The following is a 24,868-nucleotide window of genomic DNA, read 5'->3' as shown; positions in this document are numbered from 1 at the left end:
CCTGTACCTTTTAAACTTCCAAAAATGTATCTGGTTGGAGAGTCTACATTTCTTATGATTCAGCAACAGAAACAGATGGCTGGGTCTTTTATCCTCTTATCGTGAATCTTTTTTCTAAATGCATGTGTTGTTACTGTATTTCTGATTATTAAAGGAATATATGTTTATGGGGGGAAGAATAGGAAATTATCAGAACAAAAGTACAAACCACGATCCCAATCATTGCTTCCTTCCTTAATTTACCCCATCCCTTCCAATTTGGTTGCAAGAATTGAAGTGCAAGGAAAATGATGGCTCTTAGTGACTGAGGAGAGGGCAGGTGAAAGGAAGACTGCTACCTTTCTGTTCTTGCAGTTTAGAAGAGGATGAATAATCTTCTCTCTCCAACACAACCATTTAAAAAGTAACAATTGTTAATATGACTATGGTAATCAGAGAGAGGCAAATTCCAGCTACAGGGAGAAGGGGCCCCTTTTGACCTCTGGAATTAGCAGTGACAAAAATGAATGACAGGGCCTGGTGGGGGTGGGGGAAGGTTGGTAAGCTGCTCCACTTCTCCAGCACAGCTGGTGGGAGGGGAAAGTGGGGACCAGAGTTGGAGGATGACATAATCCTCACGTGATCAGGGGCTGGCGTGAAGTCCCTGTATTTCTGGGATTCTTTCTCCTTTGGCTACCAGCTCCTTACTGCCCTGCAGGCATTCCTGCTTGTGACCAAGAGAAAGAGGACATAAAATCTTTAAATGCCAGCAGGTTGGTGTGAGGGAACCACTGGAACTCTTGGGGTGGTAGTGGCTGAATCTATCTAGTACTGGAGAAGGTCTAGGACTGCTTTCCCCAACTCCTGCAGAGATAATTGTATTTTTGAAGGAGGGTGGGGCTGGAGTAGGTGAAAGTCTCTTGAGAGACACCCAGAAGTTAAGTGGTAGTTTAGAAATAATCAGCTTCCCTCACACTGGTAAGATTTCCCTTTTTTCTTCTTTTCTTTCCCCAACTCCATTGAAGGAAATGAGGTATGGGCTGGTGTGTGGAGAAAGGCTGAAATCCTGAGGTGGAGACAGAGAAATTTAGAGATAATTTGAAAATAGTTCATCTCATTGACTGCTGATCAAGGGATGCAGTGAAGTGGGGAGTGAGGGGACAGTGGTCCTCATAGGGCTAGGCCTGAGGGTGAGGGATGCAAGGTGGGGGCGGCACAGAGATCCAGTAGGAAAGGATAGGAACAGGAGGAGAAACAGGAGGTAGGAAATTTGGGGCAACAACAGTGATGAGGATCCTGGATTCAAGATAATAATGTGTTGTCTCTGAGGCTGGTTGATTTACAGAGAACTCCCTCATCCCCCCTCCTTCCTTTCTGCCAGCAGGTCTGAGGGTCTGTGTTCACAGATCTCTCGAGGCAAGAAAAAGAGAAGGAAACTATCCCAAACCATCTCTGGTCAGTATGAGGGAGGCACTCAGTGGTCTCTCAGGGTGGGCGTTGGAAAGGTCAAGAGCTGGGTTAAATTTGCGGCCTCACAGCTCACCTCCCTGTCCGCTCCCCTTCTCCCGCCCATCAGAGAGGCCATTTAGCCTTGAAGGAGGTGGAGAAGGGGTGGGAGAGGAAGGGGTGGCATCTCGAATTTCAGGAGGGCTGGACCAGTGTGGTAGGGGTAGGGTATCAGGCGAGTAACCACCTTCAAAGAGAAACTGACAAGGTTGAATCAAAAGAAGTGAAGCAATTTTACTTACATTTTCTCCCTGGACTTAAGCAGGAAATCACTACATCATGCAAAAATCTTGCAAAGAAAATGAAGGAACACCCAAATGCAATGTGCCAAAGAGACAGGAAGAGTGCTCCTATGGAGAGTTCCAACGCCAGCAAACAGAAGGGAATTTTAGGCAAAGGCTGCTTCAGTCTCTTGAAGAATTTAAAAAGGACATAGACTTTAGGCATTTTAAGGATGAAGAAATGACAAGAGAGGGAGATGGGATGGAAAGGCGTTTGGAAGAGATAAGGGGTCTGAGAAAGAAATGTAGGGCTCTGCTTTCTAACCGTAGGCATTCTCAAGACCGTCCATATCCCATTTAATGCACTTCTCGCGTGAATTCAACTATTTTCTGTTCTTAATATTGCAGCATTGGTTCCTTTTGTCTGCATTTTCTTGTGAAATATTTGCTACTATTTTATTCCAATCCTTCAATGTTTTACATGTGACTCTTGTTGCCATCATTTCATCTTTTGACCTGATCTCACTCATTTAATAGAATTGCTTCATTTGTTTGCATGTGAAGATGCTCATTGTATATTGTAAAGTGAAAATAATATGTTGAAAAAATGATATATATAGATATACCTATCTATGCATATCTTATAAGTACATTCATATATGTCATAGTACCAAAAAAGTCTGAATTATTATATAACAGCGAATCGCAGTGTTATCTGTATTTTATTTTTTTACCTATCTGCATCTTCTCATTTTCCAAAAATGAATAATGAATTATATATGTGTGAGTGTGTGTGTGTGTGTGTGTGTGTGTGTGTGTGTGTGTGTAGATTACTTGTTTCACCAAAAACTAAAATAAACAGACATGATAAAAGAAATTGTCAATCACCTTTGAAGGGCAGTGAAACAACAAACTCCTAATAACAGAACTTGGAGTAGGAAATGGCAACCCACTCCAGGATTCTTGCCTGGAGAATCTCATGGACAGAGGAGCCTGGTGAGCAAGAAGTCCATACATGACTGAAGTGACTTAGCACATGTGCACACAGTGTATATATATATGTATACTTAAGCATTATTTCTTAACTGGATTTTGCATTTTGCATTTTCAAGTAAAGGCTATTATATTTCATTATATTTCTATTGATTACTGCTGTGACTAATGCATAGTGGGTACTTAATAAATGTTTACTTAAGTAGAATTATACTGTTCTTGGCCTACTTTGTTGGAGCCCCAAAAATAAAGTCTGCCACTGTTTCCACTGTTTCCCCATCTATTTCCCATGAAGTGATGGGACCAGAGGCCATGATCTTCGTTTTCTGAATGTTGAGGTTTAAGCCAACTTTTTCACTCTCCCCTTTCACTTTCATCAAGAGGCTTTTTAGTTCCTCTTCACTTTCTGCCATAAGGGTGGTGTCATCTGCATATTAGAGGTTATTGATAATTCTCTTGGCAATCTAGATTGCAGCTTGTGCTTCATCCAGCCTGCCACTTTGCATGCCATTTGCTTATAAGTTAAATAAGCAGGGTGATGAGATACAGCCTTGATGTACTCCTTTCCCGATTTGCAACCAGTCTCTTGTTCCATGTCCAGTTCTAACTGTTGCTTCCTGACCTGCATACAGGTTTCTCAAGAGGCAGATCAGGTGGTCTGCTATTTCCATCTCTTTCAGAATTTTCCACAGTTTATTGTGATCCACACAGTCAAAGGCTTTGCCATAGTCAATAAATCAGAAATAGATTGCAGCCATGAAATTTAAAGACATTTACTCCTTGGAAGGAAAGTTATGACCAACGTAGATAGCATATTAAAAAGCAGAGATATTACTTTGCCAACAAAGGTCCATCTAGTCAAGGCTATGGTTTTTCCAGTAGTCATGTATGGGTGTGAGAGTTGGACTGTGAAGAAAGCTGAGCGCCAAAGAACTGATGCTTTTGAACTGTGGTGTTGGAGAAGACTCTTGAGAGTCCCTTGGACTGCAAGGAGATCCAACCAGTCCATCCTAAAGGAGATCAGTCTTGGGTGTTCATTGGAAGGACTGATGCTGAGGCTGAAACTCTAATACCTTGGCCACCTCATGCAAAGAGTTGACTCATTGGAAAAGACTCTGATGCTGGGAGGGATTGGGGGCAGGAGGAGAAGGGAACGACAGAGGATGAGATGGCTGGATGGCATCACTGACTCGATGCACATGAGTTTGGGTGAACTCCAGGGGTTGATGATGGACAGGGAGGCCTGGCGTACTGCGATTCATGGGGTTGCAAAGAGTCGGACACGACTGAGGGACTGAACTGAACTGAACTGGCCTAGTTTTACCTCTGATAGCTTAAAGTTGGGAATAATATATTTCTTTACAAACTGTAACTGTTATTTTCAAAAGGAACACAACAGGAAAGGGGTTATTCCCCAAATTCAGCCCACAAAATTATTATAACATTGTCTAACTGATGTCTCTCAAAAATTCAACTCCTGACATTATAATCATCTAGAGTACTTACTACAAACACAAATTTTTGACAAATATCTCCCCATACACACACACACATACTTGTACAAAATCAGAATCTCTGTACATATGGCCTTGGAATCTTCATTTTGGGACTTCCCATGAAATTATGTTCTCCAAAACTGCATCAAAAATTCTCACTATAGAACCTGTTTCAACTGAGCAGTGCAGAAGCAGTTTCCTTATAACCAAAGAGCCTAATCATTTATACTTCATAATTAAGGGCTCTTGAAAGTCAAAATGGTTGTTACCATAGCTGGAAAATTGAGGGTACCCATCAAGTAAATCTATGTGGAGAATAAGCATTGCTCAGCCTTAGTGGAAGGCAAGAAGACAAATGGAAAATGAATAAAATAAAAATAAGTTTCTATCTCTATTAAATAGACAAATGTTTACTTACAATACTCAGCTTTATTGAATATGTAGGCATTTTCATACTCACTGAGAGAGTAAATTGCTATATCCATTTTTTTTGCTTCCATTCACAGTAAGTATCAAAAGCTCTATACTTTGCATGCTCCATGTCTCACAAACTCTACTGCTTAGACTTTGTCCTAAAGAAATTATCAAAAAAAAAAAAAGAAAGAAAGAAAAGAAAGAATCAGAGCAGTAAGCAAATTTTTAGCTATAAACATTTTTATTTAAAGATTTCATACATTTTCAGGGAGCTTTTTTAACCTAAGAATCAACTACATGGACTATCCAATAAAAAGGAAATTAACATAGATTCCTACTAGCCATATACACAAAAATACATTCCAGGTAGATTAAAGATGAAAATGTGAAAAATACAAATAAAGTATTGCATTGAAAATTAAGAAAAACTTATATAGTCTTGTGATTATCTTCTTAAGCATGAAAGAAGATCCAGAGGTTGTTAAAGAAAAAACATATAAATATCAAAAAATAAATAGCCTGGAAGAAAAATATTTGCAATAGCATGACAAATAACAGGAAAATATCTCTAATGCCCCAATAGCTTTTGCAAATGGAAAGGAAAAAATAAACAAATCTATAAAAATATGTACATACCATATTACATAAAATTCCACTGCTTTGTATTATAATAGAGATATATATCTGAGATATATGATATATGCACAGAATGCTTAGATGGATGTTTATTGTGACATTGTAGAAGCCAAGATATTAGAAATAGCTAACTCATCAAAAGGAAAAGGTCAAATAAACTGTGGTCTAGCTATATACTAAGAAAAGTACATGGTAGTTAAAAAGAATTAGATTCTTTTTTTTTAAATTTTAATTGGAGGCTAATTACTTAACAATATTGTAGTGGTTTTTGCCATACATTGACGTGAATCAGCCAAGAATGAGATTCTTATGGTGAATATTGCTGAGTAAAGACATTATATATCTTTATGTTGCTATTGTCACAAGTAATGAATTACCTAACTCACCTTAATATAATTTGCTTTAACCACACATTCAATTTCATTTTCCTTCCCACAATTAAACACTTATCAGCTTTATGGATATCCATCTAAAAATTTATATATTTCTGTTTTGTATTTTAGCTAAATATTATAATGTTACATGATGACTTTCAGGAGCTCTTAATTATGAATTATAAACCAATAGGCTCTCTGATTATAAGAAGGCTCCTGTACAGCTCACCTGAAACTGAGTCTATGGTTATGTATGAACATTAACTTTACAGTTATTGTTTTGTGCATTTGTCTTTTAAGTCATATAGAAGAAAAAAGAGAAGTTATAAACCAAATATGCAAAACGATTTGCTTTTGTATTTAGCAATGTAGCTATCTCTACCATTGTTGTTTATGTCTTCATATGACTTCGTTATGCATTTAACTTGTGTCCCTTCATTTCAGCTTGAAAGTCTTATAGGATGTTCCAATGGTCAGTGAATACAAATGCAATGAATCTATTTTCTATAGTGTGAATATAATCTATGCTATTCAAACTATTCCCCTGTTAATTAGCATTCAAGCTATTTCTATATTTTGCCCACTAAAAGAATTACTACCTGCCATGAGCATGCTTGTACATATATTCAAACTACTGGAGCTTTTATTTCTATAGAATAGATTCTGGAAAGTAAAACTGCTTGATCAGAAAGTACATGTTCTGGGAATTCTCTGATGGTCCAGTGGTTAGGACTCCACACTTTTCCTGTGAGGAATTGGGGTTTAGTCCCTGGTAGGGGAACTAAGACTCAGCAAGGTGAGTAACAAGGCCAAAAAGGAAAAAAAAAAAAATCGTGTTCTTTTACTTTTTCCAGCTTTCCTTGCACATATGTTGGGACCATCAAATGTAATATAAGACACATCTAATGCTTATAAACAATGCAGGGTGATCTCTCCACACTCCTTTCAGTAACCTTAGAAACCATGTGTGCCATCTGGAACACATAAAACTGTGAGATGAATGCACGCTAGATACCCAAACAATCAATGGAGGAGAGCCAAGCTGGAGAGCCAATAACTCTCATGAACTGACATGAAGGAATAATAAACCATTTTAAATTCAGTGAGTCAGGAAGATCCCCTGGAGGAGGAAATGGCAACCCACTCCAGTATTCTTGCCTAATCCCATGGACAGCGGAGCCTGGTGAGCAACAGTCCATGCTGTCACAGAGTCAGACATGACTGAGCAGGCATATCTTAACCCCTTGACAAAGTCAGTGAGATAACCTCGTTAATCTTAAAATACTGCTTTAACTACACCTTAACCCAATTTCAATCCCTTCTCCACAAACACTTATCAGTTTGACAGCTATCCATCTAGAAATTTATATATTTCAGTATACATTTTAACTAAATGTTATAAAATTACATTTACTGCCCTACCGTTTTTACTTAAAAATATTCCTAGAGATGCTTCAAAAAAGAATCTCATTCTTTTTAATGACTATGTAGTTTTGTTAGACAGAGGATAGTTTATTTGATCTTTCCCTCCTGATGACTTGGGCTATTTCCAATATTTTGACTCTTACAAACAATTCCACAGTAAAAATCCATCTATGCATTTTTGAGCATGCGTGCCCGTATATCTCTATAGTAATACAAAGCAGTGGGAGTGCTAGGTCATATAGCATGTACATAATTTTACTTGTTTGTTTATTTACCAGTGTGTGCCAGAAACACATAATCATCTTGAAAGTCCTGTTGAATACTGATGTAAAAATTCTCAACAAAATGCTACCAAACTAAGCTAGCAGCATATTGAAAGGATTTTACATCATGTTGAAATAGAATTTATCCACAAAATGAAAGAGTGATTCAATATATGAAAATCAAGAAATGTAATATAGATTACATTATATATATATAAATGTGTACATTATATGTTACATTAATATAAGAAAGGTAAACACATTGTGTCAATACAAAAGAAAGCATTTGACAAATTCCAACATTGTTTTATAATACAAACCCTCAACAAACTAAGAATATAAGAGGGTTGTCTTACATGATAAAGGACATTTATAAGAAACTCAAAACTAAATTATACTCAACAGTGAAGGATTGAAATCTTTCCATGTAATATCAGAAACAAGACAACATTGCCTGATTTCATCAATATTTTACTGAAAGTTCTAGCCAGGGAAATTAAGCAAGAAAAAGACATTAATCAAATCCAATTTGGAAAAAATGGATCTTTATTTGCAGATGATGTGACACTATATGGGCTTCCCTGGTGGCTCAGATGGTAAAGAATCCACTTGCAATGCAGGAGACCTGGGTTCAATCCCTGAGTTGAAAAAATCCCCTGGAGGAGGGCATGGCAACTCACTCCAACATTCTTGCCTGGAGAATCCCCATGGACAGAGGAGCCTGGTGGGCTACAGCCCATGGGGTCACAAAGAGTTGGACGCAACTAAGCACATCATATATAATAAATCCCAAAGAGTATGCAAGAAGGCTACTAGAGCTAATAGATGAACTAAATTGGCAAGCTGCAAGACACAAGATAGCCATCCAAATTCTGTTGTATTTTTATATACTAGCAATGAGGAATCCAAAAATGAAATTAAGAAAACTATTCTATGCACAAAAGCATGATAAAGAACAGAATACTTAGGAAAAATGTTATCCAAGGAAGTTCAATATTCATACACTGAAAATTACAAAACTACTGAAAGTAATGAAATAAGACCTAAATAAATGGAAAGATACCCCATGCTCATGAATTAGAAGATCTGTATTCTTAAAGTGGCAATAATTCCCAAAGCAATCTATAGATTCAATGTGATTCCTTTCAAAACAAGAACAATCCATTTTCCCGAAACAGATAAGCTAACAAAAATTCTTATGGAATTGCAAGAAATCCCAAATAGATTAAAAAAATCTTGAAGGGAAAACAAAGTAAAAAAAGGCTCACATTTTCTTATGTCAAAATCCTATAAATTTATAGTAATCAAAGCAGTGTACTACTGACATAAGGATAGATATACAGATAAATGGAATAGCATTGAGAATCCAGAAATACGTCTATGGTCAACTGATTTTTTTTACGGCCAATTAATTTTTGACAAGGGTGACAAGTCCATTCAATGGGAGAAAGTATAAGCTGTTCTATAAGTGGTAATGAGACAACTGGTTATCCACATGTAGAAGAGTGAAGTTAGACCTCAATTCACATTATATCCAAAAACAAACTAAAAATGGATTCAAGATCTAAATGTAGAAGCTAAAACCATAAAACTTTTGAAACAAAACAGAAGCAATTCATTAGCAAAAAAAAAAAAAAAGATGAATTGGACTTCATCAAAATTAAAAACATTTGTCCATCAAAGGATACTATCAGAGACTTACCTGGAGGTCCAGTGGTTAAGACTCTGTGCTTCCACTGCAGGGGACCCATGTTTGATCCCTGGCCAGGGAACTAAGATCCCACATGCCATGCCATATGGCATGGCCAAAACAAAACAAATAAATAAATCTTTTTTAAAAAGGGACACTATCAAAAAAGTGAAAAGACAACCTACAGAATGGAAGAAATATTTCTAAATAATATATCTGATAAAGGTCTAGTGTTAGAATATACAGGCTTCTCTGATGGCTCAGCTGGTAAAGAATCTGCCTGCAGTGCAAGAGACCTGGGTTCAATCCATGGGTTGGGAAGATCCCCTGGAGAAGGGAAAGACTACCCATTCCAGTATTCTGGTCTGGTGAATTCCATGGAATAGTTCACGAAGTCTCAAAGAATCAGACACAACTGAGCAACTTTCACATTAGAATATATAAAGAATTCCTGCAATTCAACAACAAAAAAGACAAACAGTCTAATTTTTAAATTTTGCAAAGAACTTTAATATAGACTTTTCTCCAGAAAGGATACAATTGGTCATAAGTAACATTAAAATATGTTCAACATTATTAGTCATTAGAGAACTAGAAATCAAAATCACAATGAGATACCACTTACACCACTATGATGGCTCTAATCCATAAAACTGAAAATAACAAGAGTTGGTAAGGACATGAAAAAATTGTAATCCTGGGCTTCCCTGGTGGAGAATTCACTTTCAATATATGAGACAGGAGTTCGATCCTTGGTCCTGGAAGATCCCACACACCACAGAGAAACTAAGCCCATGCACCACAACTACTGAGACCATGCACCCTAGAGCCTGTATTCCACAACAAGAGAAGCCGCTGCAATGAGAAGCCTGTGCACTGCAACTAGAGAGTAGCCCCCACTTGCTGCAACTAGAGAAAAGCCTGCATGCAGCAGTGAAGACCCAGCACAGCTGAAAAAAAAATGTAATCCTTACAGATAGCAAATGTGAATGTAAAATGGCACAGCCCCTGTAGAAAAAGTGAGTTCCTCAAAAGGTTTGACATAGAATTACTGTATGATCCAATAATTATAGTCCTAGGAGTGAACCACTTTTCAGAATTTAAAATAGGTATTCAAACAGTTGTACAGAAATTTTTGTAGCAACACTATTCACAATAGCCTAAAGATGGAAACAACTCAGATGTCCATCAAATGATGAGCTGACAAACAAAATGGGATATACCCATGCAATGGACTACCATTCAGTCCTAAAAGTGAGTGAAGTACTGATACATTCTACAGTGTGGATGAACCTTGAAAACATTATGCCAAGTGAAAGAAGCCAGACATGAAAGGTCATATATTGCATGATGCCATTTGTATGAAATCTCAAAATATGTAAATACATAAAGACAAAAAGCAAATTAGTGGTTCCCAGGACTGGGGACAGGGCAGAAAGGGGAGTGACTGTTTAATGGGTACAAGATATCCTTTGGGAGTAATGCAAATGTTTTGGAACTAGATAGAAGTGACAGTTGTGCAGCTTTGTGAGCATACTAAATACCACTGAATTGCACACTTAAAATAATTTTATTTTATGTGACTTTCACCTCAATACAAAATTATATGCATTTTCGTTATTAGAAATATTTCCAAATTTTGCTCCTAAGAGTTTGTACCAATTTACAGTGGCATCAGCAATGCATAGGACTATTCCTTTCACATCACCAGGACTGTATTAAAAACCTTTTTGATCTCTAGTCTTCAGACTACCCCAGCTCATGAAGACTGTCACTTTCTCTAAACTATCTTTGACCTTCACCTTTTAGTCCATAATCATTCTCTAAATATGCTCGTGTCAATAGGCTTTACCTACTTAACAGAAAATCATTGCCAAAATCATGGTCAGTTGTGTCCTCTTAAACCTGTCTCAGTGATAGAAACAAAGTGCTTTGCATTAGTGTTTTCTACATTTAGATCCTCTGATTTATACCTATGTTACAGATATTGTTCTAATTTTACAGATAAAAAACGGAGGTTCAAAGTTTTAGGTAATACTTTTAAACCCTGGAGTGTATCAAGGCTGGGATTCTAGCTTCCCAATCTACCTATCATTCCATGTGTCCTTCTTATGGGCTGATGAGACTTGTTTATCAGCTTCTACACATTTATATTTTAATGGCCATACTATGTAATGCATACATGTATTCATTTAATGACACCTCCTGATGAGGATGAGAGTAGCAGTGAATTTATGTTCTTTAGGCTGAGAAATCTGGGACTGAGGACCATATGGATTGGCTGGTGTCCAAGTCAAAATGGTATAGAGCAATGTGCAAATTAAAATTACCAGCTTTTCTTTGCTGAATTTGAAAGGCTATCTTTATTATATTCTAAAAGTCAAGTTGTTTCTCAGTCTGTATCAACCTTCCAATGGTATTCCTTAGCTTTTTCTCTATTCTTGGGCAGTCACTTTAAAAATATATTCTTAATCTATCTGGAAGTGGAGTTTGCTTTTACTGTTTGTTTTCATCAATTTGTGTATTTGTATATGTATGTGTATTTTATAATTGAGAGAAGTTTTAAAGCAACATTTTCAAGTTCCAAAACAGATTCCTTGTGATTCGAATTGAAACTGAAATGAATTTATGCATAATTTTTGTCTTTTACAATAGTTGTCCCACATAAGCTCTTGGGCCCCCATGTGGACCCAAAGATTGGACTTATTGTCTATCCTCTCAGTATTCCAGGGAACAAGGCTGTGTGAGCTGCTAAAAGCTTACCTATAAATAAGTAACTCAAAGTTCCTTTTTACTTTGGTGAAGGTGGTGGTTTTTGCCCCACTACATTATCCTCTTAAAAAAATATTCTTCCAGAAGTACCTATTTCATATGATTATGGGAGAAAGTAGAAATAAGATATTAAATAACAGTGGTTTTTATAAGATTTCATATTTGAAAAAATAAATTAACTAAATGGGAACAATATATAATGTAGGAATGTCAGCAAGTAACATTCCATAGCATTCCAGGAAAAATATAATTGAGTATCTTGAACCTGAACCATGGCAGTATAACAGGTAATAGGTTTGGGGAAAAGTAGGCAGAGGTGAAAAATAACTAGAAGGAAGAATTCTCAGGAATTGGTTATTGATGTGATTGAGGGAAGTGAGGGAATAAAAGTAAAGGATAATAATCAGGTTTCTGATTTGGCATGTAAAAGGATATTGGCATTATTTATTTAGATGGGAAATGGTGATAGCTTAGATGTATGTAATGGTAGGAGAGTTGGATTTAAAAAAAAACTAGTTCTAGAGGCATATTAAAAAGTTATATCCCAATCAACATCCAAGCAAGTTATTCCATGGAGATCACAAAATAGTCAAAGGTTTATAAGGCGAGGTAAAAGACCCAGAACAGCCACCACAATATTGAAGAACAATGAAACTGAAAGACTGGCTTCAATGACTACAACAGAAATGCAAGACTTACCATAAATCTAAAGTAATCATGATAGTGTGGTATTTTCAAATGAGAAAAGACTAGATGAATGGAACAGAAAAGAGAGCTCAGAAACAGACCCACATAAATATAGTCAATTGACATTTGAGAAAGGAGCAAAGACAATCCAATGGAGCAAAGAGAATCTCTTCAAAAAGTAGTGCTATAACAACTGGACATCTACATGCAAAAGAATGAATGTAGACACAGACCTTACACCCTTCATAAAAATTAACTCAAAATGCATCACAGACGTAAATGTAAAATGTAAAATGATCAAACTACTAGAAGGTAACATAGAAAATCTAGATGATGTTGGATGTTGGGCATGGCAATGACTTTTTAGATATTATACCAAAACCTTGATACATGAAGTACTTGACAAGATGGACTTCATTAAAATGAAAAGCTGCTCTGCAAAAAACAATATCAAGAGAATTAGAAGACAAGCCACAGACTGGGAGGAAACATTTGCAGAAAACACAACTGAGAAAGGACCATTATCCAAATGATACAAAGAATTCTTAAAATTCAATAATAAGAAAACAAAAAACATGATTGAAAAATGGGCCAAAGCCCTTAACAGACACCTTACCAAGGAAGAGTCACAGATAAGTATATGAAAAGATGCTCCAAATCCTAAGTCATCATCGAAATACAAATTAAAACAAGATACACTGCACACTTATTAGAAAGATCAAAATCTACAACACTGACAACACCAATTGCTGGCAAGGATGTGAAACAGTAAGAACTCTCATTCATTGCTGATGGGGCTGAAAAATGGTTTAACCACTTTGGAATACTGGCAGTTTCTTAAAAAGTAAACATCCACTTATCATATGATCCAGCAATCATGCTCCTTGGCATGTACACAAATGAGCTGAAAACTTACGTCCATATAAAAATCTGCACACAGATGTTTGTAGTTTTCTTCATAATTGTCAAAACCTGGAAGCAACCAAGATGATTTTTACTAGGTGAATGGATAAATAAATGGTGGTACATCCAGAGAGTGGAATCTAATTCAGAACTAAAAACGAATGAGCTAACAAACCATGAAGACATGGAGGAGTCTTAAATGCATATTACTAAGTTAAGGAAAGCCAGTCTGAAAATGCTACAAACTGTATGATTCCAACTACATGACATTTGGGGAAGATGCATAGGTCACGGTGTAAAGTTCTGACAAAACGTGGTCCACTGGAGAAGGGAATGACAAACCACTTCAGTATTCTTGCCTCAAGAACCCCATGAACAGTATGAAAAGGGTGAAAATGCAAAATGATATGATACTGAGAGATGACCCCCCAGGTCGGTAGGAGTCCAATATGCCACTGGGGAAAATGGAGAAATAGCTACAGAAAGAATGAAGAGGTGGGCCAAAGTGGAAAGCATACCAAGTTGTGGATGTGTCTGGTGGTGAAAGGCCAATGCTGTAAAGAACAATATTGCATAGGAACATGGAATGTTAGGTCCATGAACCAAGGTAAATTGGACGTGGTCAAGCAGGAGATGGCGAGTGAACATCAACATTTTAGGAATCAGTAAACTAAAATGGACAGGAATTGGTGAATATAATTCAGATGACCATTATATCTACTACTGTGGCCAAGAATCCCTTAGAAGAAATGGAGTAGCCCTCAAAGTTAACAAGAGTCCAAAATGCAGCACTTGGGTGCAATCTCAAAAATGACAAAATGATCTCTGTTCATTTCCAAGGCAAACCATTCAATATCACAGTAATCCAAGTCTATGCCTCAAACACTAATGCCAGAGAAGCTGGAGTTGAATGGTTCTGTGAAGAACTACAAGACCTTCTAGAACTAACACCAAAAAAGATGTCCTTTTCATCACAGGGGACTGCAATGCAATGGTAAGAAGTCAAGAGATACCTGGAGAAACAGGCAAGTTTGGTCTTGGACTACAAAATGAAGCAGGGCAAAGGCTAACAGAGTTTCACCAGGAGAACGCACTGGTCATAGCAAACACCCTCTTTCAACAATACAAGAGATAACATGGACATCACCAGATGGTCAATACCAAAATCAGATTGATTATATTCTTTGCAGACAAAGATGGAGAAGCTCTATACAGTCAGCAAAAACAAGACCTGGAGCTGTGGCTCAGATCATGAGCTTCTTATTGCAAAATTCAGGATTAAATTGAAGAAAGTAGGGAAAACCACTAGACCATTCAGGTATGACCTAAATCAAATCCCTTATGGTTATACAGTGGAAGTGATGAATAGATTCAAGGGATTAGATCTGATAGAGAGAGTGCCTGAATAACTATGGGTGGAGGTTTGTGACATTGTACAGGAGGCAGTGATCAAGACCATCCCCAAGAAAAAGAAATGCAAAAAGGCAAAATGGTTGTCTGAAGAGGCCTTACAAATAGCTGTGAAAAGAAGAGAAGCAAAAGGCAAAGGAGAAAAGGAAAGATATACCCATTTGAATGCAGAGTCCCAAAGAATAGCAAGGAGAGATAAGAAAGCCTTCCTCAGTGATCAATGCAAAGAAATAGAGGAAAACAATAGAATGGGAAAGACTAGAGATCTCTTCAAGAAAATTGAGATACCAAGGGAACATTTCATGCAAAGATGGGCACAATAAAGGACAGAAATAGTATGGACCTAGGACAGGCAGAAGATATTAAGAAGAGGTGGCAAGAATACACAGAACAACTATACAGAAAAGATCTTAATGACCCAGATAACCACAATAGTGTGATCACTCACCTAGAGCCAGACATCCTGGAATGCAAAGTCAAGTGGGCCTTAGGAAGCATCAGTATGAACAAAGCTAGTGGAGATGATGCTGTGAAAGTGTTTCACTCAATATGTCAGCAAATTTTGAAAACTCAGCAGTGGCCACAGGACTGGAAAAGGTCAGTTTTCATTCCAATCCCTAAGAAAGGCAATGCCAAAGAATGCTCAAACTACCACACAATTATACTCATCTCACACGCTAGCAAAGTAATGCTCAAAATTCTCCAAGTCAGTATATGAACTGGGAACTTCCAGATGTTCAAGCTGGATTTAGAAAAGGCAGAGGTATCAGAGATCAAGTTGCCAACATCCGTTGGATCACAGAAAAAGCGAGAGTTCCAAAAAAACATCTACTTCTGCTTTATTGACAATGCCAAAGTCTTTGACTGTGTGGATCACAACAAACTGTGGAAAATTCTTAAAGAGATGGGAATACCAGACCATCTGGCCTGCCTCCTGAGAACTCTGTAAGAGGTAAGAAGCAACAGTTAGAACTGGGTTTGGAACAATGGACTGGTTCCAAATTGAGACAGAGTACGTCAAGGCTGTATATTGTCACCCTGCTTATTTAACTTATATGCAGAGTACATCATGAGAAACGCTGGACTGGATGAAGCACAAGCTGGAATCAAGATTGCCAGGAGAAATATCAATAACCTCAGATATGCAGATGACACCACACTTACGGCAGAAATTGAAGAAGAACTAAAGAGCCTCGTGATGAAAGTGAAAGAGGAGAGTGAAAAAGCTGGCTTAAAATGCGACATTCAGAAAACTAAGATCATGGCATCTGATCCCATCACTTCATGGTAAATAGATGGGGAAACAATGGAAACAGTGACAGACTTTATTTTGAGGAGCTCCAAAACCACTGCAGATGGTGACTGCAGCCATGAAATTAAAAGATGCTTGCTCCTTGGAAGAAAAGTTATGACCAACCTAGACAGCATATTAAAAAGCAGATAAATTACTTTGTCAACAAAGGTCCATCTAGTCAAAGCTATGCTTTTTCCAGTAGTCATGTATGGATGGGAGAGCTGGACCATAAAAAAAGCTGAGCGCCAAAGAATTGATGCTTTTGAACTGTGGTGTTGGAGAAGACTCTTGAGAGTCCCTTGGACAACAAGGAGATACAACCAGTCCATCCTAAAGGAAATCATCCCTGAATATTGGAAGGACTGATGCTGAAGCTGAAATTCCAATACTTTGGCCACCTGATGTGAAGAACTGACTCATTTGAAAAGACCCTGATGGTGGGAAAGATTGAAGGTGGGAGGAGAAGGGAACGACAAAGGATGAGATGGTTGGATGGCACCACTGGCACAATGGACATAAGTTTGAGTAGGCTCTGGGAGTTGGTGATGGACAGGGAGGCCTGGCGTGCTCCAGTCCATTTGGTCACAATGAGTCGGACATGACTGAGCAACTGAATGGAACTGATGTGTGTGGAGAAGGATGTACTAATTCTTTAAGCTGTATCTGTGATTGAGATGAGACTCTGTAGTTCACATAGTTTAAGAAGAGAGTTTATGATATAAAAAAGCAAGTCACAAAGCTAGTAAGAGACAGAGTGTGGATTTGGTTCCAATGCCTGGAATCTTAGCAACTGAGCTATCCTGGGGCCATTATGGGTACAATTTTGATATTTTCAATAATGTTTTTCTGATTATACTATTAGTTAATAAGAAACTTCCATTATACTTTCTTACTACAATCATGTATTTTTCTATTTGTCCTGTTATTCTGATTTTTGGGTTTTTTTGCTTTATGTCTTTAGGGAAGGGGAAGTTGCTCAGTCGTGTCCAACTCTTAGCGACCCCATGGACTGCAGCCTACCAGGCTCCTCTGTCCATGGGATTTTCCAGGCAAGAGTACTGGAGTTGGGTGCCATTGCCTTCTCCGAAGGTGCGTATAAATGAAGAATTAGTATACCTATTAAATGTCCCTGTTTATCTGTATGAATGTCCATTGCTTTGAATTCTACCTTGTTTAATATTTGAACAGCAGTATCAGTGTTCTTATAGATACAATTTGCATAATATACCTTTCAGTATTCTCTTAGGTTCACCCATTCTTTGTCCTTATATTCAATGTGAATCTTATAGGACCATCTCATAAATCTTTTTACTGGAACACTGAGGGGCAGAGTGAAGATTTAAACTCAACTAGAAGTGACAAGTTTTAACACTTGGGCTCTTGGAGCCTGAGCTATGTTACTTCCCTGAATACTGTGAGTCCTCTCTCCTCTCAGTCTCCATGCTCTCCTTGGCAGATCCCATTTACTACTATTCCACATGTCTAGCCGAAACTACTCTTTGGCTCTACAGACTTTTGTCCAATCTCAAGTGGAACTCTCCTCCTGAATGTCCCAAACTCACCTCAGTCTCAACAGGTCCAAACTTGTTTCACCATTAATTGAGATTAACTCTGCTTGTCCATGAGGTTGCGAAGAGTCGGACAGGACTGAGCCACCACGTTCACGGTGTTCCTCTGTCTCAGGTTTCCTGCTCAGTGATTTTTGAGTTGTAGTGTTAGTTCTGATCACAAGGTGACCCTGTATTCTACTTTTTAAGTTTCTTCAATAGGCATTCAAATTTTGTTAAAAGAGAAAAATAAATCTGCCATTATATAAAAAAAAAACAAGTTAGGGGATATTCTTTACCTCACAATACCTATTCACTTTTGAAAATGTGTATGAATCACAAACACAGACAAAATCTACTTGGCACATTTCTTTCCCATGAAATATGCATTCATGCAACTAATGCATCTCTTCACCCATTGCTGACAGCTGTCTTAATTTTATACTTAATAGCTTTTCTCTGTGTCCTAGTTTTTACTTCTGCACAGTTTCTGTTCTCCCTAATTTCATCTTCCTCACAAGTTGGACTTCCTATGATTACCTTTCAAATCCTCAATATTAGGGACTCCATTTTTTTCCCTTTTGCTTTGTTTTCTTTTTGATTCCCAGCATCAACAGCCTGATTATCTCCCCCATCCCCAGTTTTATCCAATGAGAGGGAAACATAGCTCCCTTTAGAAGAAACAATAGGATTGGAATTTGCCAGTACTAAAATATCTAAAAAATATATAATTTTGAAATTATATTTAAGAAAATAGGTGGCTGTTCCTAAATCATTGCTTTAATGGATGTATTATTTGTTTTATTGAGAAACTGAGAGCACTGATTCTGGACCCAACAGTTTGGGCTATACCCTGGATTTACAGCTTACTAGCTGTACAATTTTAGGTAATTTGCTTAGTGTCTATATGCTTCAATTTCCTCCTAAGTAAAATGAATACATTGATAATACAGCCCTCACAGATTCCTTGATTAGTACCTGTAAATAGGTGATAACACTGTCTTGAATATGGTGTACATTAAAAATATGTTTTGAATATTAAAAGTATGTTATGAATATGGTGTACACTAAAAGTATGTTATGAATATTTTATTATTACCATCATTTTCTATGTACTCTAAATTAACATGATGACATATATATATATTCAGACTTGCTTTAATGGCAATAATATTATAACTGTACAAAAAGTTAACATCTAAAACTTGGATGTTCAAATAAATAACAATAGAAAAATTACCTTTTATCACACATCCATTCCCAAATGTCTTTTGTGGTGAATTTCTTTATGACCTTTTCTATTGTGTATGTACATTCCCAAATATATTTATGCACCTTACTTTCTTGATGATTAGATTACAGCATTAACAACATACACTATTGATTCAGTAACACCTTTTTTAAGAAAAAAATAACATTATCACATAAAATCTACACATGTATTTTATGATATATTCAAATGTGAGAAATGTTGAAAGATTCTAAGAACATTGATCCTAACATAGAATAAAAAATTTAGGTCATGTGATATATGCATTGCTATAATCCTTGATATTTTTATGTACTTCCTTGTAGTCTTTTTCTAGGCCTAATTTTTGTGTCCTCTTGAAATTCATATGTTGAAATATATCCCTGCTGTAATATTAAATGGAGGTTGTTGGAGCCTTTATGAATGGGATTAGTGCTACTATAAGAAAAAACACTCCAGAAATCTCTCTTGCTTTTTCCGAAATATGAGAACACACAAAGGATATTGCAGTCTATGAATCAGGAAGTTGGCCCTTTCCAGAAACCAAACCTGCCAGTGTCTTGATCCTAGACTTCTTGCCCCAGAACAGGGAAAAATAAATTTCTGTTATTTAATCCATCCATTCTGTGGTATTGTTATTGTAGCCCAAATGAACTAAGCCAGTGCTTAATATAATTGTTTCCACTATACTACCAGTGGTTCTTCAGTGTTAGTACAGGATCAAAATCATCTTAATAATATATGTTCTGGGGCCCAGTTGAAAAATGGGTTGGATTCATGTAATCCAGGGGAGGGTGCCAAAATTTACATTATTAGCAAGACAGAGTGTTACCAAGTCCAAGCTCTTATTGCTTGCCCCAGACCAGGTCAAGAAATTAACAGACAAGGTATTGGGGCAAAGAATAGCGACCTTATTTGGAAAGCCAGCAGACTGATAAGATGGCGGACTAGTGTCCCAAAGAACCCTCTTACCAGAGTTAGAATTCAGACTTCCTTTATACAAAGAGGAGAGAGGTTGTGGTTGGTTGTTGCAAACTTATTGGTGCCCACCAGACCCCAGAGGGGATGTAATAATACTTTGTTCTTGCAGCTATCCAGGTAGGTCTGATCACAATATTCCTGTAAACCTTCAACAAGACAAATGTTATTCTCTGTTTTGCAACTTTTATCTCTATATGAATAGAAAGTGTTAGACGTTTAAAGGTCAAGCCTGGAAGGCAGAGACTTGAGAAAGAACTGTAATGCGTATTTCAGGCTACAGGCAACATTCCTTTACAAAGGTTCAGAGCGAGAATAACTAAGCACAGGCAACAGAGAACAAAAGTTAGAGGTAAAGGAATAGATCCAATACTGAGTCAGGTTTGTTCTTCTCTGTTAAAATAGGAGATTTTAAGGCAAGTAGTCTGTGTGAGAAATTATTTGTGTTTTGATTTAGCATGCCATCTGGTCTCTACTGAGCTTCCTGGTGACTCAGTGGGTAAAGAATCTGCCTGCAATGCAGACAGATGTGGGTTTGATCCCTGGGTTGGGAAGATCCCCTGGAGGAGGGCATGGCAACCCACTCCAGTGTTGTTATCTGAAGAATCCTATGGACAGAGGAGCCTAGTGGGCTATAGCCCCACAGGGTTGCAAAGAGTCAGACACTGATCATGCATCCTGTCAGTCTCTACTAAGCTCCTTAGGAAATGCATGTATTTGCCTCTAGAGAAATGAAATAACTTACCTGCTGTTCTTTATTCAAGAGTAGAACTGGGTGAAGGACTTGAGGATCCCCACAGAGTCAAAATGGCTTTATTAAATATTTAGTCAACATTTACAATATGGCAAACATTGTAATAAACATTCAGAATATAAGGGTGGTAAAGAAACCGTATGTGCTAAGAGAATGGCACAGTTCTGCAGAGGAGTTATTGCTAACACTTTTAGGATTTTTTTTTAAATCTTACAAAATATTTTAAACTCTTTTCATGTAGTGATAATATCAGATTTGGGGAATGTTACACAGTTTTGATTAAAAAAGTGAATATCTCTGTAATTTATATATCTGTTGCCCTAGTGAATGGGTCTGCCCCAAATTTTTTCCGTGAGAGACTGTAGAGCATCCTGAGAGAGAAGTCACCTCTGGAAATAACACGGCAGGCAGAAAAAGTCAATGTTGTCACCATCTGGAGATTATTCCTACAAATTTTCACTAGTAGAAAAGAAATGCAGTCCTTATTATAATTAAGATAATAAGTGGCTGACTCCAAGTGTTCAATTCATTATTTTATTTCATTCATCATTTATGTTATTAATGAAATCTCATATTCATGTTTTAACCCAGAGCTCTCCACCCAAATAGAATCATGTCTGAGTCCCTAGAGAGCAGAGGACCTATAAATAAAATAGTAAAGCCTGTTTTTACTAAAACCTCAGTTAAGATTTTATCTGCTGAGGCACATTTGTGTAGTATCCACCTTCATAAGTGTAACAATGATCTCCTAGAAATCAGGAAGGCTTTGTCATCTTGAGGACTCCAACACCTCAACCGCTGTCAGCAGAAGGAAAATAAAAAACAAAGGAGAAATGACAGTAGGGTCTAGAAGACATGGCAGTATCCAGAGGAGGGTGGAACCTACTTCTCAGTTGCCTTAAATTGTTCTTGGGCATAGGTAAGATATCCCTCAGGCCTCCCTAAATATCACTGGAATTTGAGATTTGGAAAGAGCAAGGGAGCTGGGTAGGGTCCAAGCCAACAAAGATCACACGTACAGTACCTCATCTGATGCACTCAGGGGCCTTGGACGCAAAGAGTATTTCCTTTTCCACAGATGACACCCTTTAAGGGAATGTCAGAGTAATAAATACCAGGGTTTTATTGCTAAAGCAGAAATTCTAAAAAAAAAATACACCCTTGAAATGTATTTTTTTTTTGTTTTTTTAACAAGTTTAAAAAGCTGATTGACACATTAATTACTTTTATTACACTTAAGGGCACAAGTGATAAATACAAATTTGGGGAAAATACAGTTATCACAGAGAAAGAAATTAAATCATTCACAATTATGCCATCTGAAGATAAACACTCACATTTTAGTATATATATTTTGACTCATTGTTAATATATGTAATACATAAATATATAAGCATTAAAATGAAAGAATGATAAATTTACTCACTGCTTCCTAACTTTGTTTTCACGTTTGAAACACACAATAAACATGTTTCTATTCAAATGAGTGAAAACACCTCTGCTGACAAAGAAAAGCTTGTTGATTTGGTCTGAATTCAAATAGATGCTGATAGTATTCAAAGTTTTGAAGCAACTGAATGAGTAAAATTACACCAAGAAAAGGCAAATAAACAGAAAACAAGATTGAAAAGTATTAACCTCAGAGAAAACCTCAGTATTCAAGGCATAAGGAAAAATTCATCATGATGATGAGGGTGGTCCTGCACCCATGCTAAGTAGCTTCAGTCGCATCCGACTCTTTATGACCCTATAGACCATAGCCCTCCAGGCTCCTCTGTCCATGGGATTCTCCAGGCAAGAATACTGGAGTGGGTTACCATTTCCTTCTCCAGGGGATCTTCCCAACTTAGGGATCGAACCTGTGTCTCCTATCTCCCACATTGTCAGCCGTGTTCTTTACCACCAGCGCCACCTGAGAAGCCCTCCAGGGTGGTCCTACTAAAGTTAGATGGACTATACTTAAACTTCAAGGCCCTGAGTTGAACTCTATCATCTCTTCCATAAACATTTCCGTATCATCTGCATCCCTATCACGTTATTTACAAGCCTAAAATCCTGGGAAACCAGAGCCCAAGCCTCTCTAATATTGCCTTGAGGCTTCCAGCTTTCATTCCCTCCCAGAGCTTCCTCTCCATTCAGCAGAGGGGCAGGATCCCTTCCTTTTGTGTCTTCCCCCCTCCTCCACCAGGGAACATTTTCCATGTTGAGATCCTCCCTCCACCGCCTTTGGACTCCATTACTTGTAGGAGACAAAAGGCAAAAGAAAGGACTGAATGCTTGAGGCAAAGATCAGCACCGAGGACAGAGGTCCTACTATAAGCCTTTCAAGATTCAGATTTCTGTGGTTTCTGAAATTTTGTTTTTCCCACATGAGAGGACTAGTGTACCCTCCAGGAGGCCTCCAGACGGAGCTCCGTCTTCCCTCTTGCTTCTCTTCCTTCCACCCTTTTAAACTCACCAATTTTTCCCTTTACATAGACCCTTCCTCAGGCTTCTGAAGGCACAAAAGGGGAGGCTTCATAGGGGAGCCTCAGACTGGGCTCTGTTCCCGCTCCCTCAACCCCCACCCCCGCACTGTCCCTTGCATAGACTGCGCCTATTTTTGCTGTCTCTGTCACTGTCGCATTATCGCCGCCAGGCACGCGAGGTGCTTGGTCCTGATCCGAAGACCCTCACACCTGATGGTTGGAGTCAGGGAAGCGGGAAGTGCTGTAGCAAAAAGTTGGTGCGGATCTGCCACTGCCAGGCCCTTCCCAGCCTCTCCCAGCACTGTATTTCCCAACTTTGTCCCTCCTTATCCATAGCCATCCTCAACTTTTGGTACACCTCCTCTGAAATACTCCCAATGATGGAAGAGGGGTGACTATTTAAAATAAAACTCATTCTCCGTGTGTCTTTGTTTCCTCCTCCTGTGATTCGTTTCCGCACTCTTATGACCAAGATGTTTTGCACCAAAATGGGCGTGGGACACGGGAAGCAGGGGTTGAGTGGAAAGCTTTTCAGCATATTCCCATACTTAGGTACTCATAAGAACAAAAGCTATGACCAACTTAGCATACAAAAAGCAGAGACATTACTTTCCCAACAAAGGTCCCTCTAGTCAAAGCTATGGTTTTTCCAGTAGTCACGTATGGATGTGAGAGTTGGACTACAAAGAGAGCTGAGTGCGAAAGAACTGATGCTTTTGAACTGTGGTGTTGGAGAAGATTCTTGAGAGTCCCTTGGACTGCAAGGAGATCCAACCAGTCAATCCTAAAGGAAATCAATCCTGAATATTTATTGTAAGGACTGATGCTGAAGCTGAAACTCCAATACTTTGGCTACCTGATGCAAAGAACTGACTCCTCGGAAAAAACCCTGATGCTGGGAAAGATTGATGGCTGGAGGAAAAGGGGCCAGGGACGACAGAGGATGAATTGGTTGGATGGCATCACCGACTCAATAGACATAAGTTTGAGGAAGCTCTGGGAGTTGGTGATGGACAGGGAAGCCTGTTGTGCTGCAGTCCATAGCGTTGCAAAGAGTCAGACACAACTGAGTGAGCTGAACTGAAACTACTTGGCCCCAGCATCACCCAAAATAGACTTTGGGTAAGGAAGCTGTGACCAGAAAGCAGACTCTGATCCATTTGAGGATTTGGCCCTCAGTCCCCAGCCATCCTGGTGCCAGGGTTATCCCAGGCAGCTTCTGTCAGAACACAAACTTACAGTGTTCCTGGACCATTGCTTCCCCACGCCCTCGCGCCTCCCCGCTCCACCACCTTGTCCCCCTGCCTCACATTCCTTGACCAGAAGCTTTTCCTCCTCTGCAAGAGGAATCATGACTCAGAAGATACAAGGGACAAGAAAAAAGAGATTTGGGCCCAGGTAGACTCCCATCTAGTGACACTGTTGCAGGAAAGGGCACCCCTTCCAGGGCCTGAAAGTGGGCTCTGATCTAACACTCGGAAATCTGGGGCCTGAAAATAGGCTCTGGTCTAACATTCGGAAATGAATTGTCCAAGGAGACACACGTGCTGACAAAGCAAGAGATTTTATTGGAAAGGGTGGAGAGCAGTAGGGTAAGGGAACCCAGGAGAACTGCTCTGCCACATGGCTGGCAGTCTCAGGTTTTATGGTGATGGGATTAGTTTCCAGGTTGTCTTTAACCAATCATTCTGACTCAGAGTCCTTCCTGGTGGTGCAAACCTTGTTCAGCCAAGATGGATGCCAGAGAGGATTCTGGGAGGTGGTTGGACGTGTGATGTCTCCTTTTGATCTTTCCCAAGCTCTTTCAGT

At 38.4% G+C, this 24,868-nt stretch overlaps 1 protein-coding gene across 1 annotated transcript; it reads left to right on the top strand.

Annotated features, from left to right (window-relative positions):
• Positions 1–606: 606 nt before the first annotated feature.
• TCEAL7 (transcription elongation factor A like 7) lies at positions 607–2,907 on the top strand. Its single transcript, XM_070292167.1, has 3 exons — positions 607–752; positions 1,361–1,434; positions 1,751–2,907. The coding sequence occupies exon 3, from the start codon at positions 1,765–1,767 to the stop codon at positions 2,065–2,067; it is 303 nt and encodes a 100-aa protein (XP_070148268.1). The 5' UTR covers positions 607–752; positions 1,361–1,434; positions 1,751–1,764; the 3' UTR covers positions 2,068–2,907.
• The last annotated feature ends 21,961 nt before the right edge of the window (positions 2,908–24,868 follow it).

This window comes from Ovis canadensis, chromosome X (genome assembly GCF_042477335.2).
Source record: "Ovis canadensis isolate MfBH-ARS-UI-01 breed Bighorn chromosome X, ARS-UI_OviCan_v2, whole genome shotgun sequence".
NCBI classification, from domain to species: Eukaryota; Metazoa; Chordata; class Mammalia; order Artiodactyla; family Bovidae; genus Ovis; species Ovis canadensis.
Note: the sequence above shows the minus strand (reverse complement) of the source record. Positions and strands in the feature narration are given on the sequence as shown.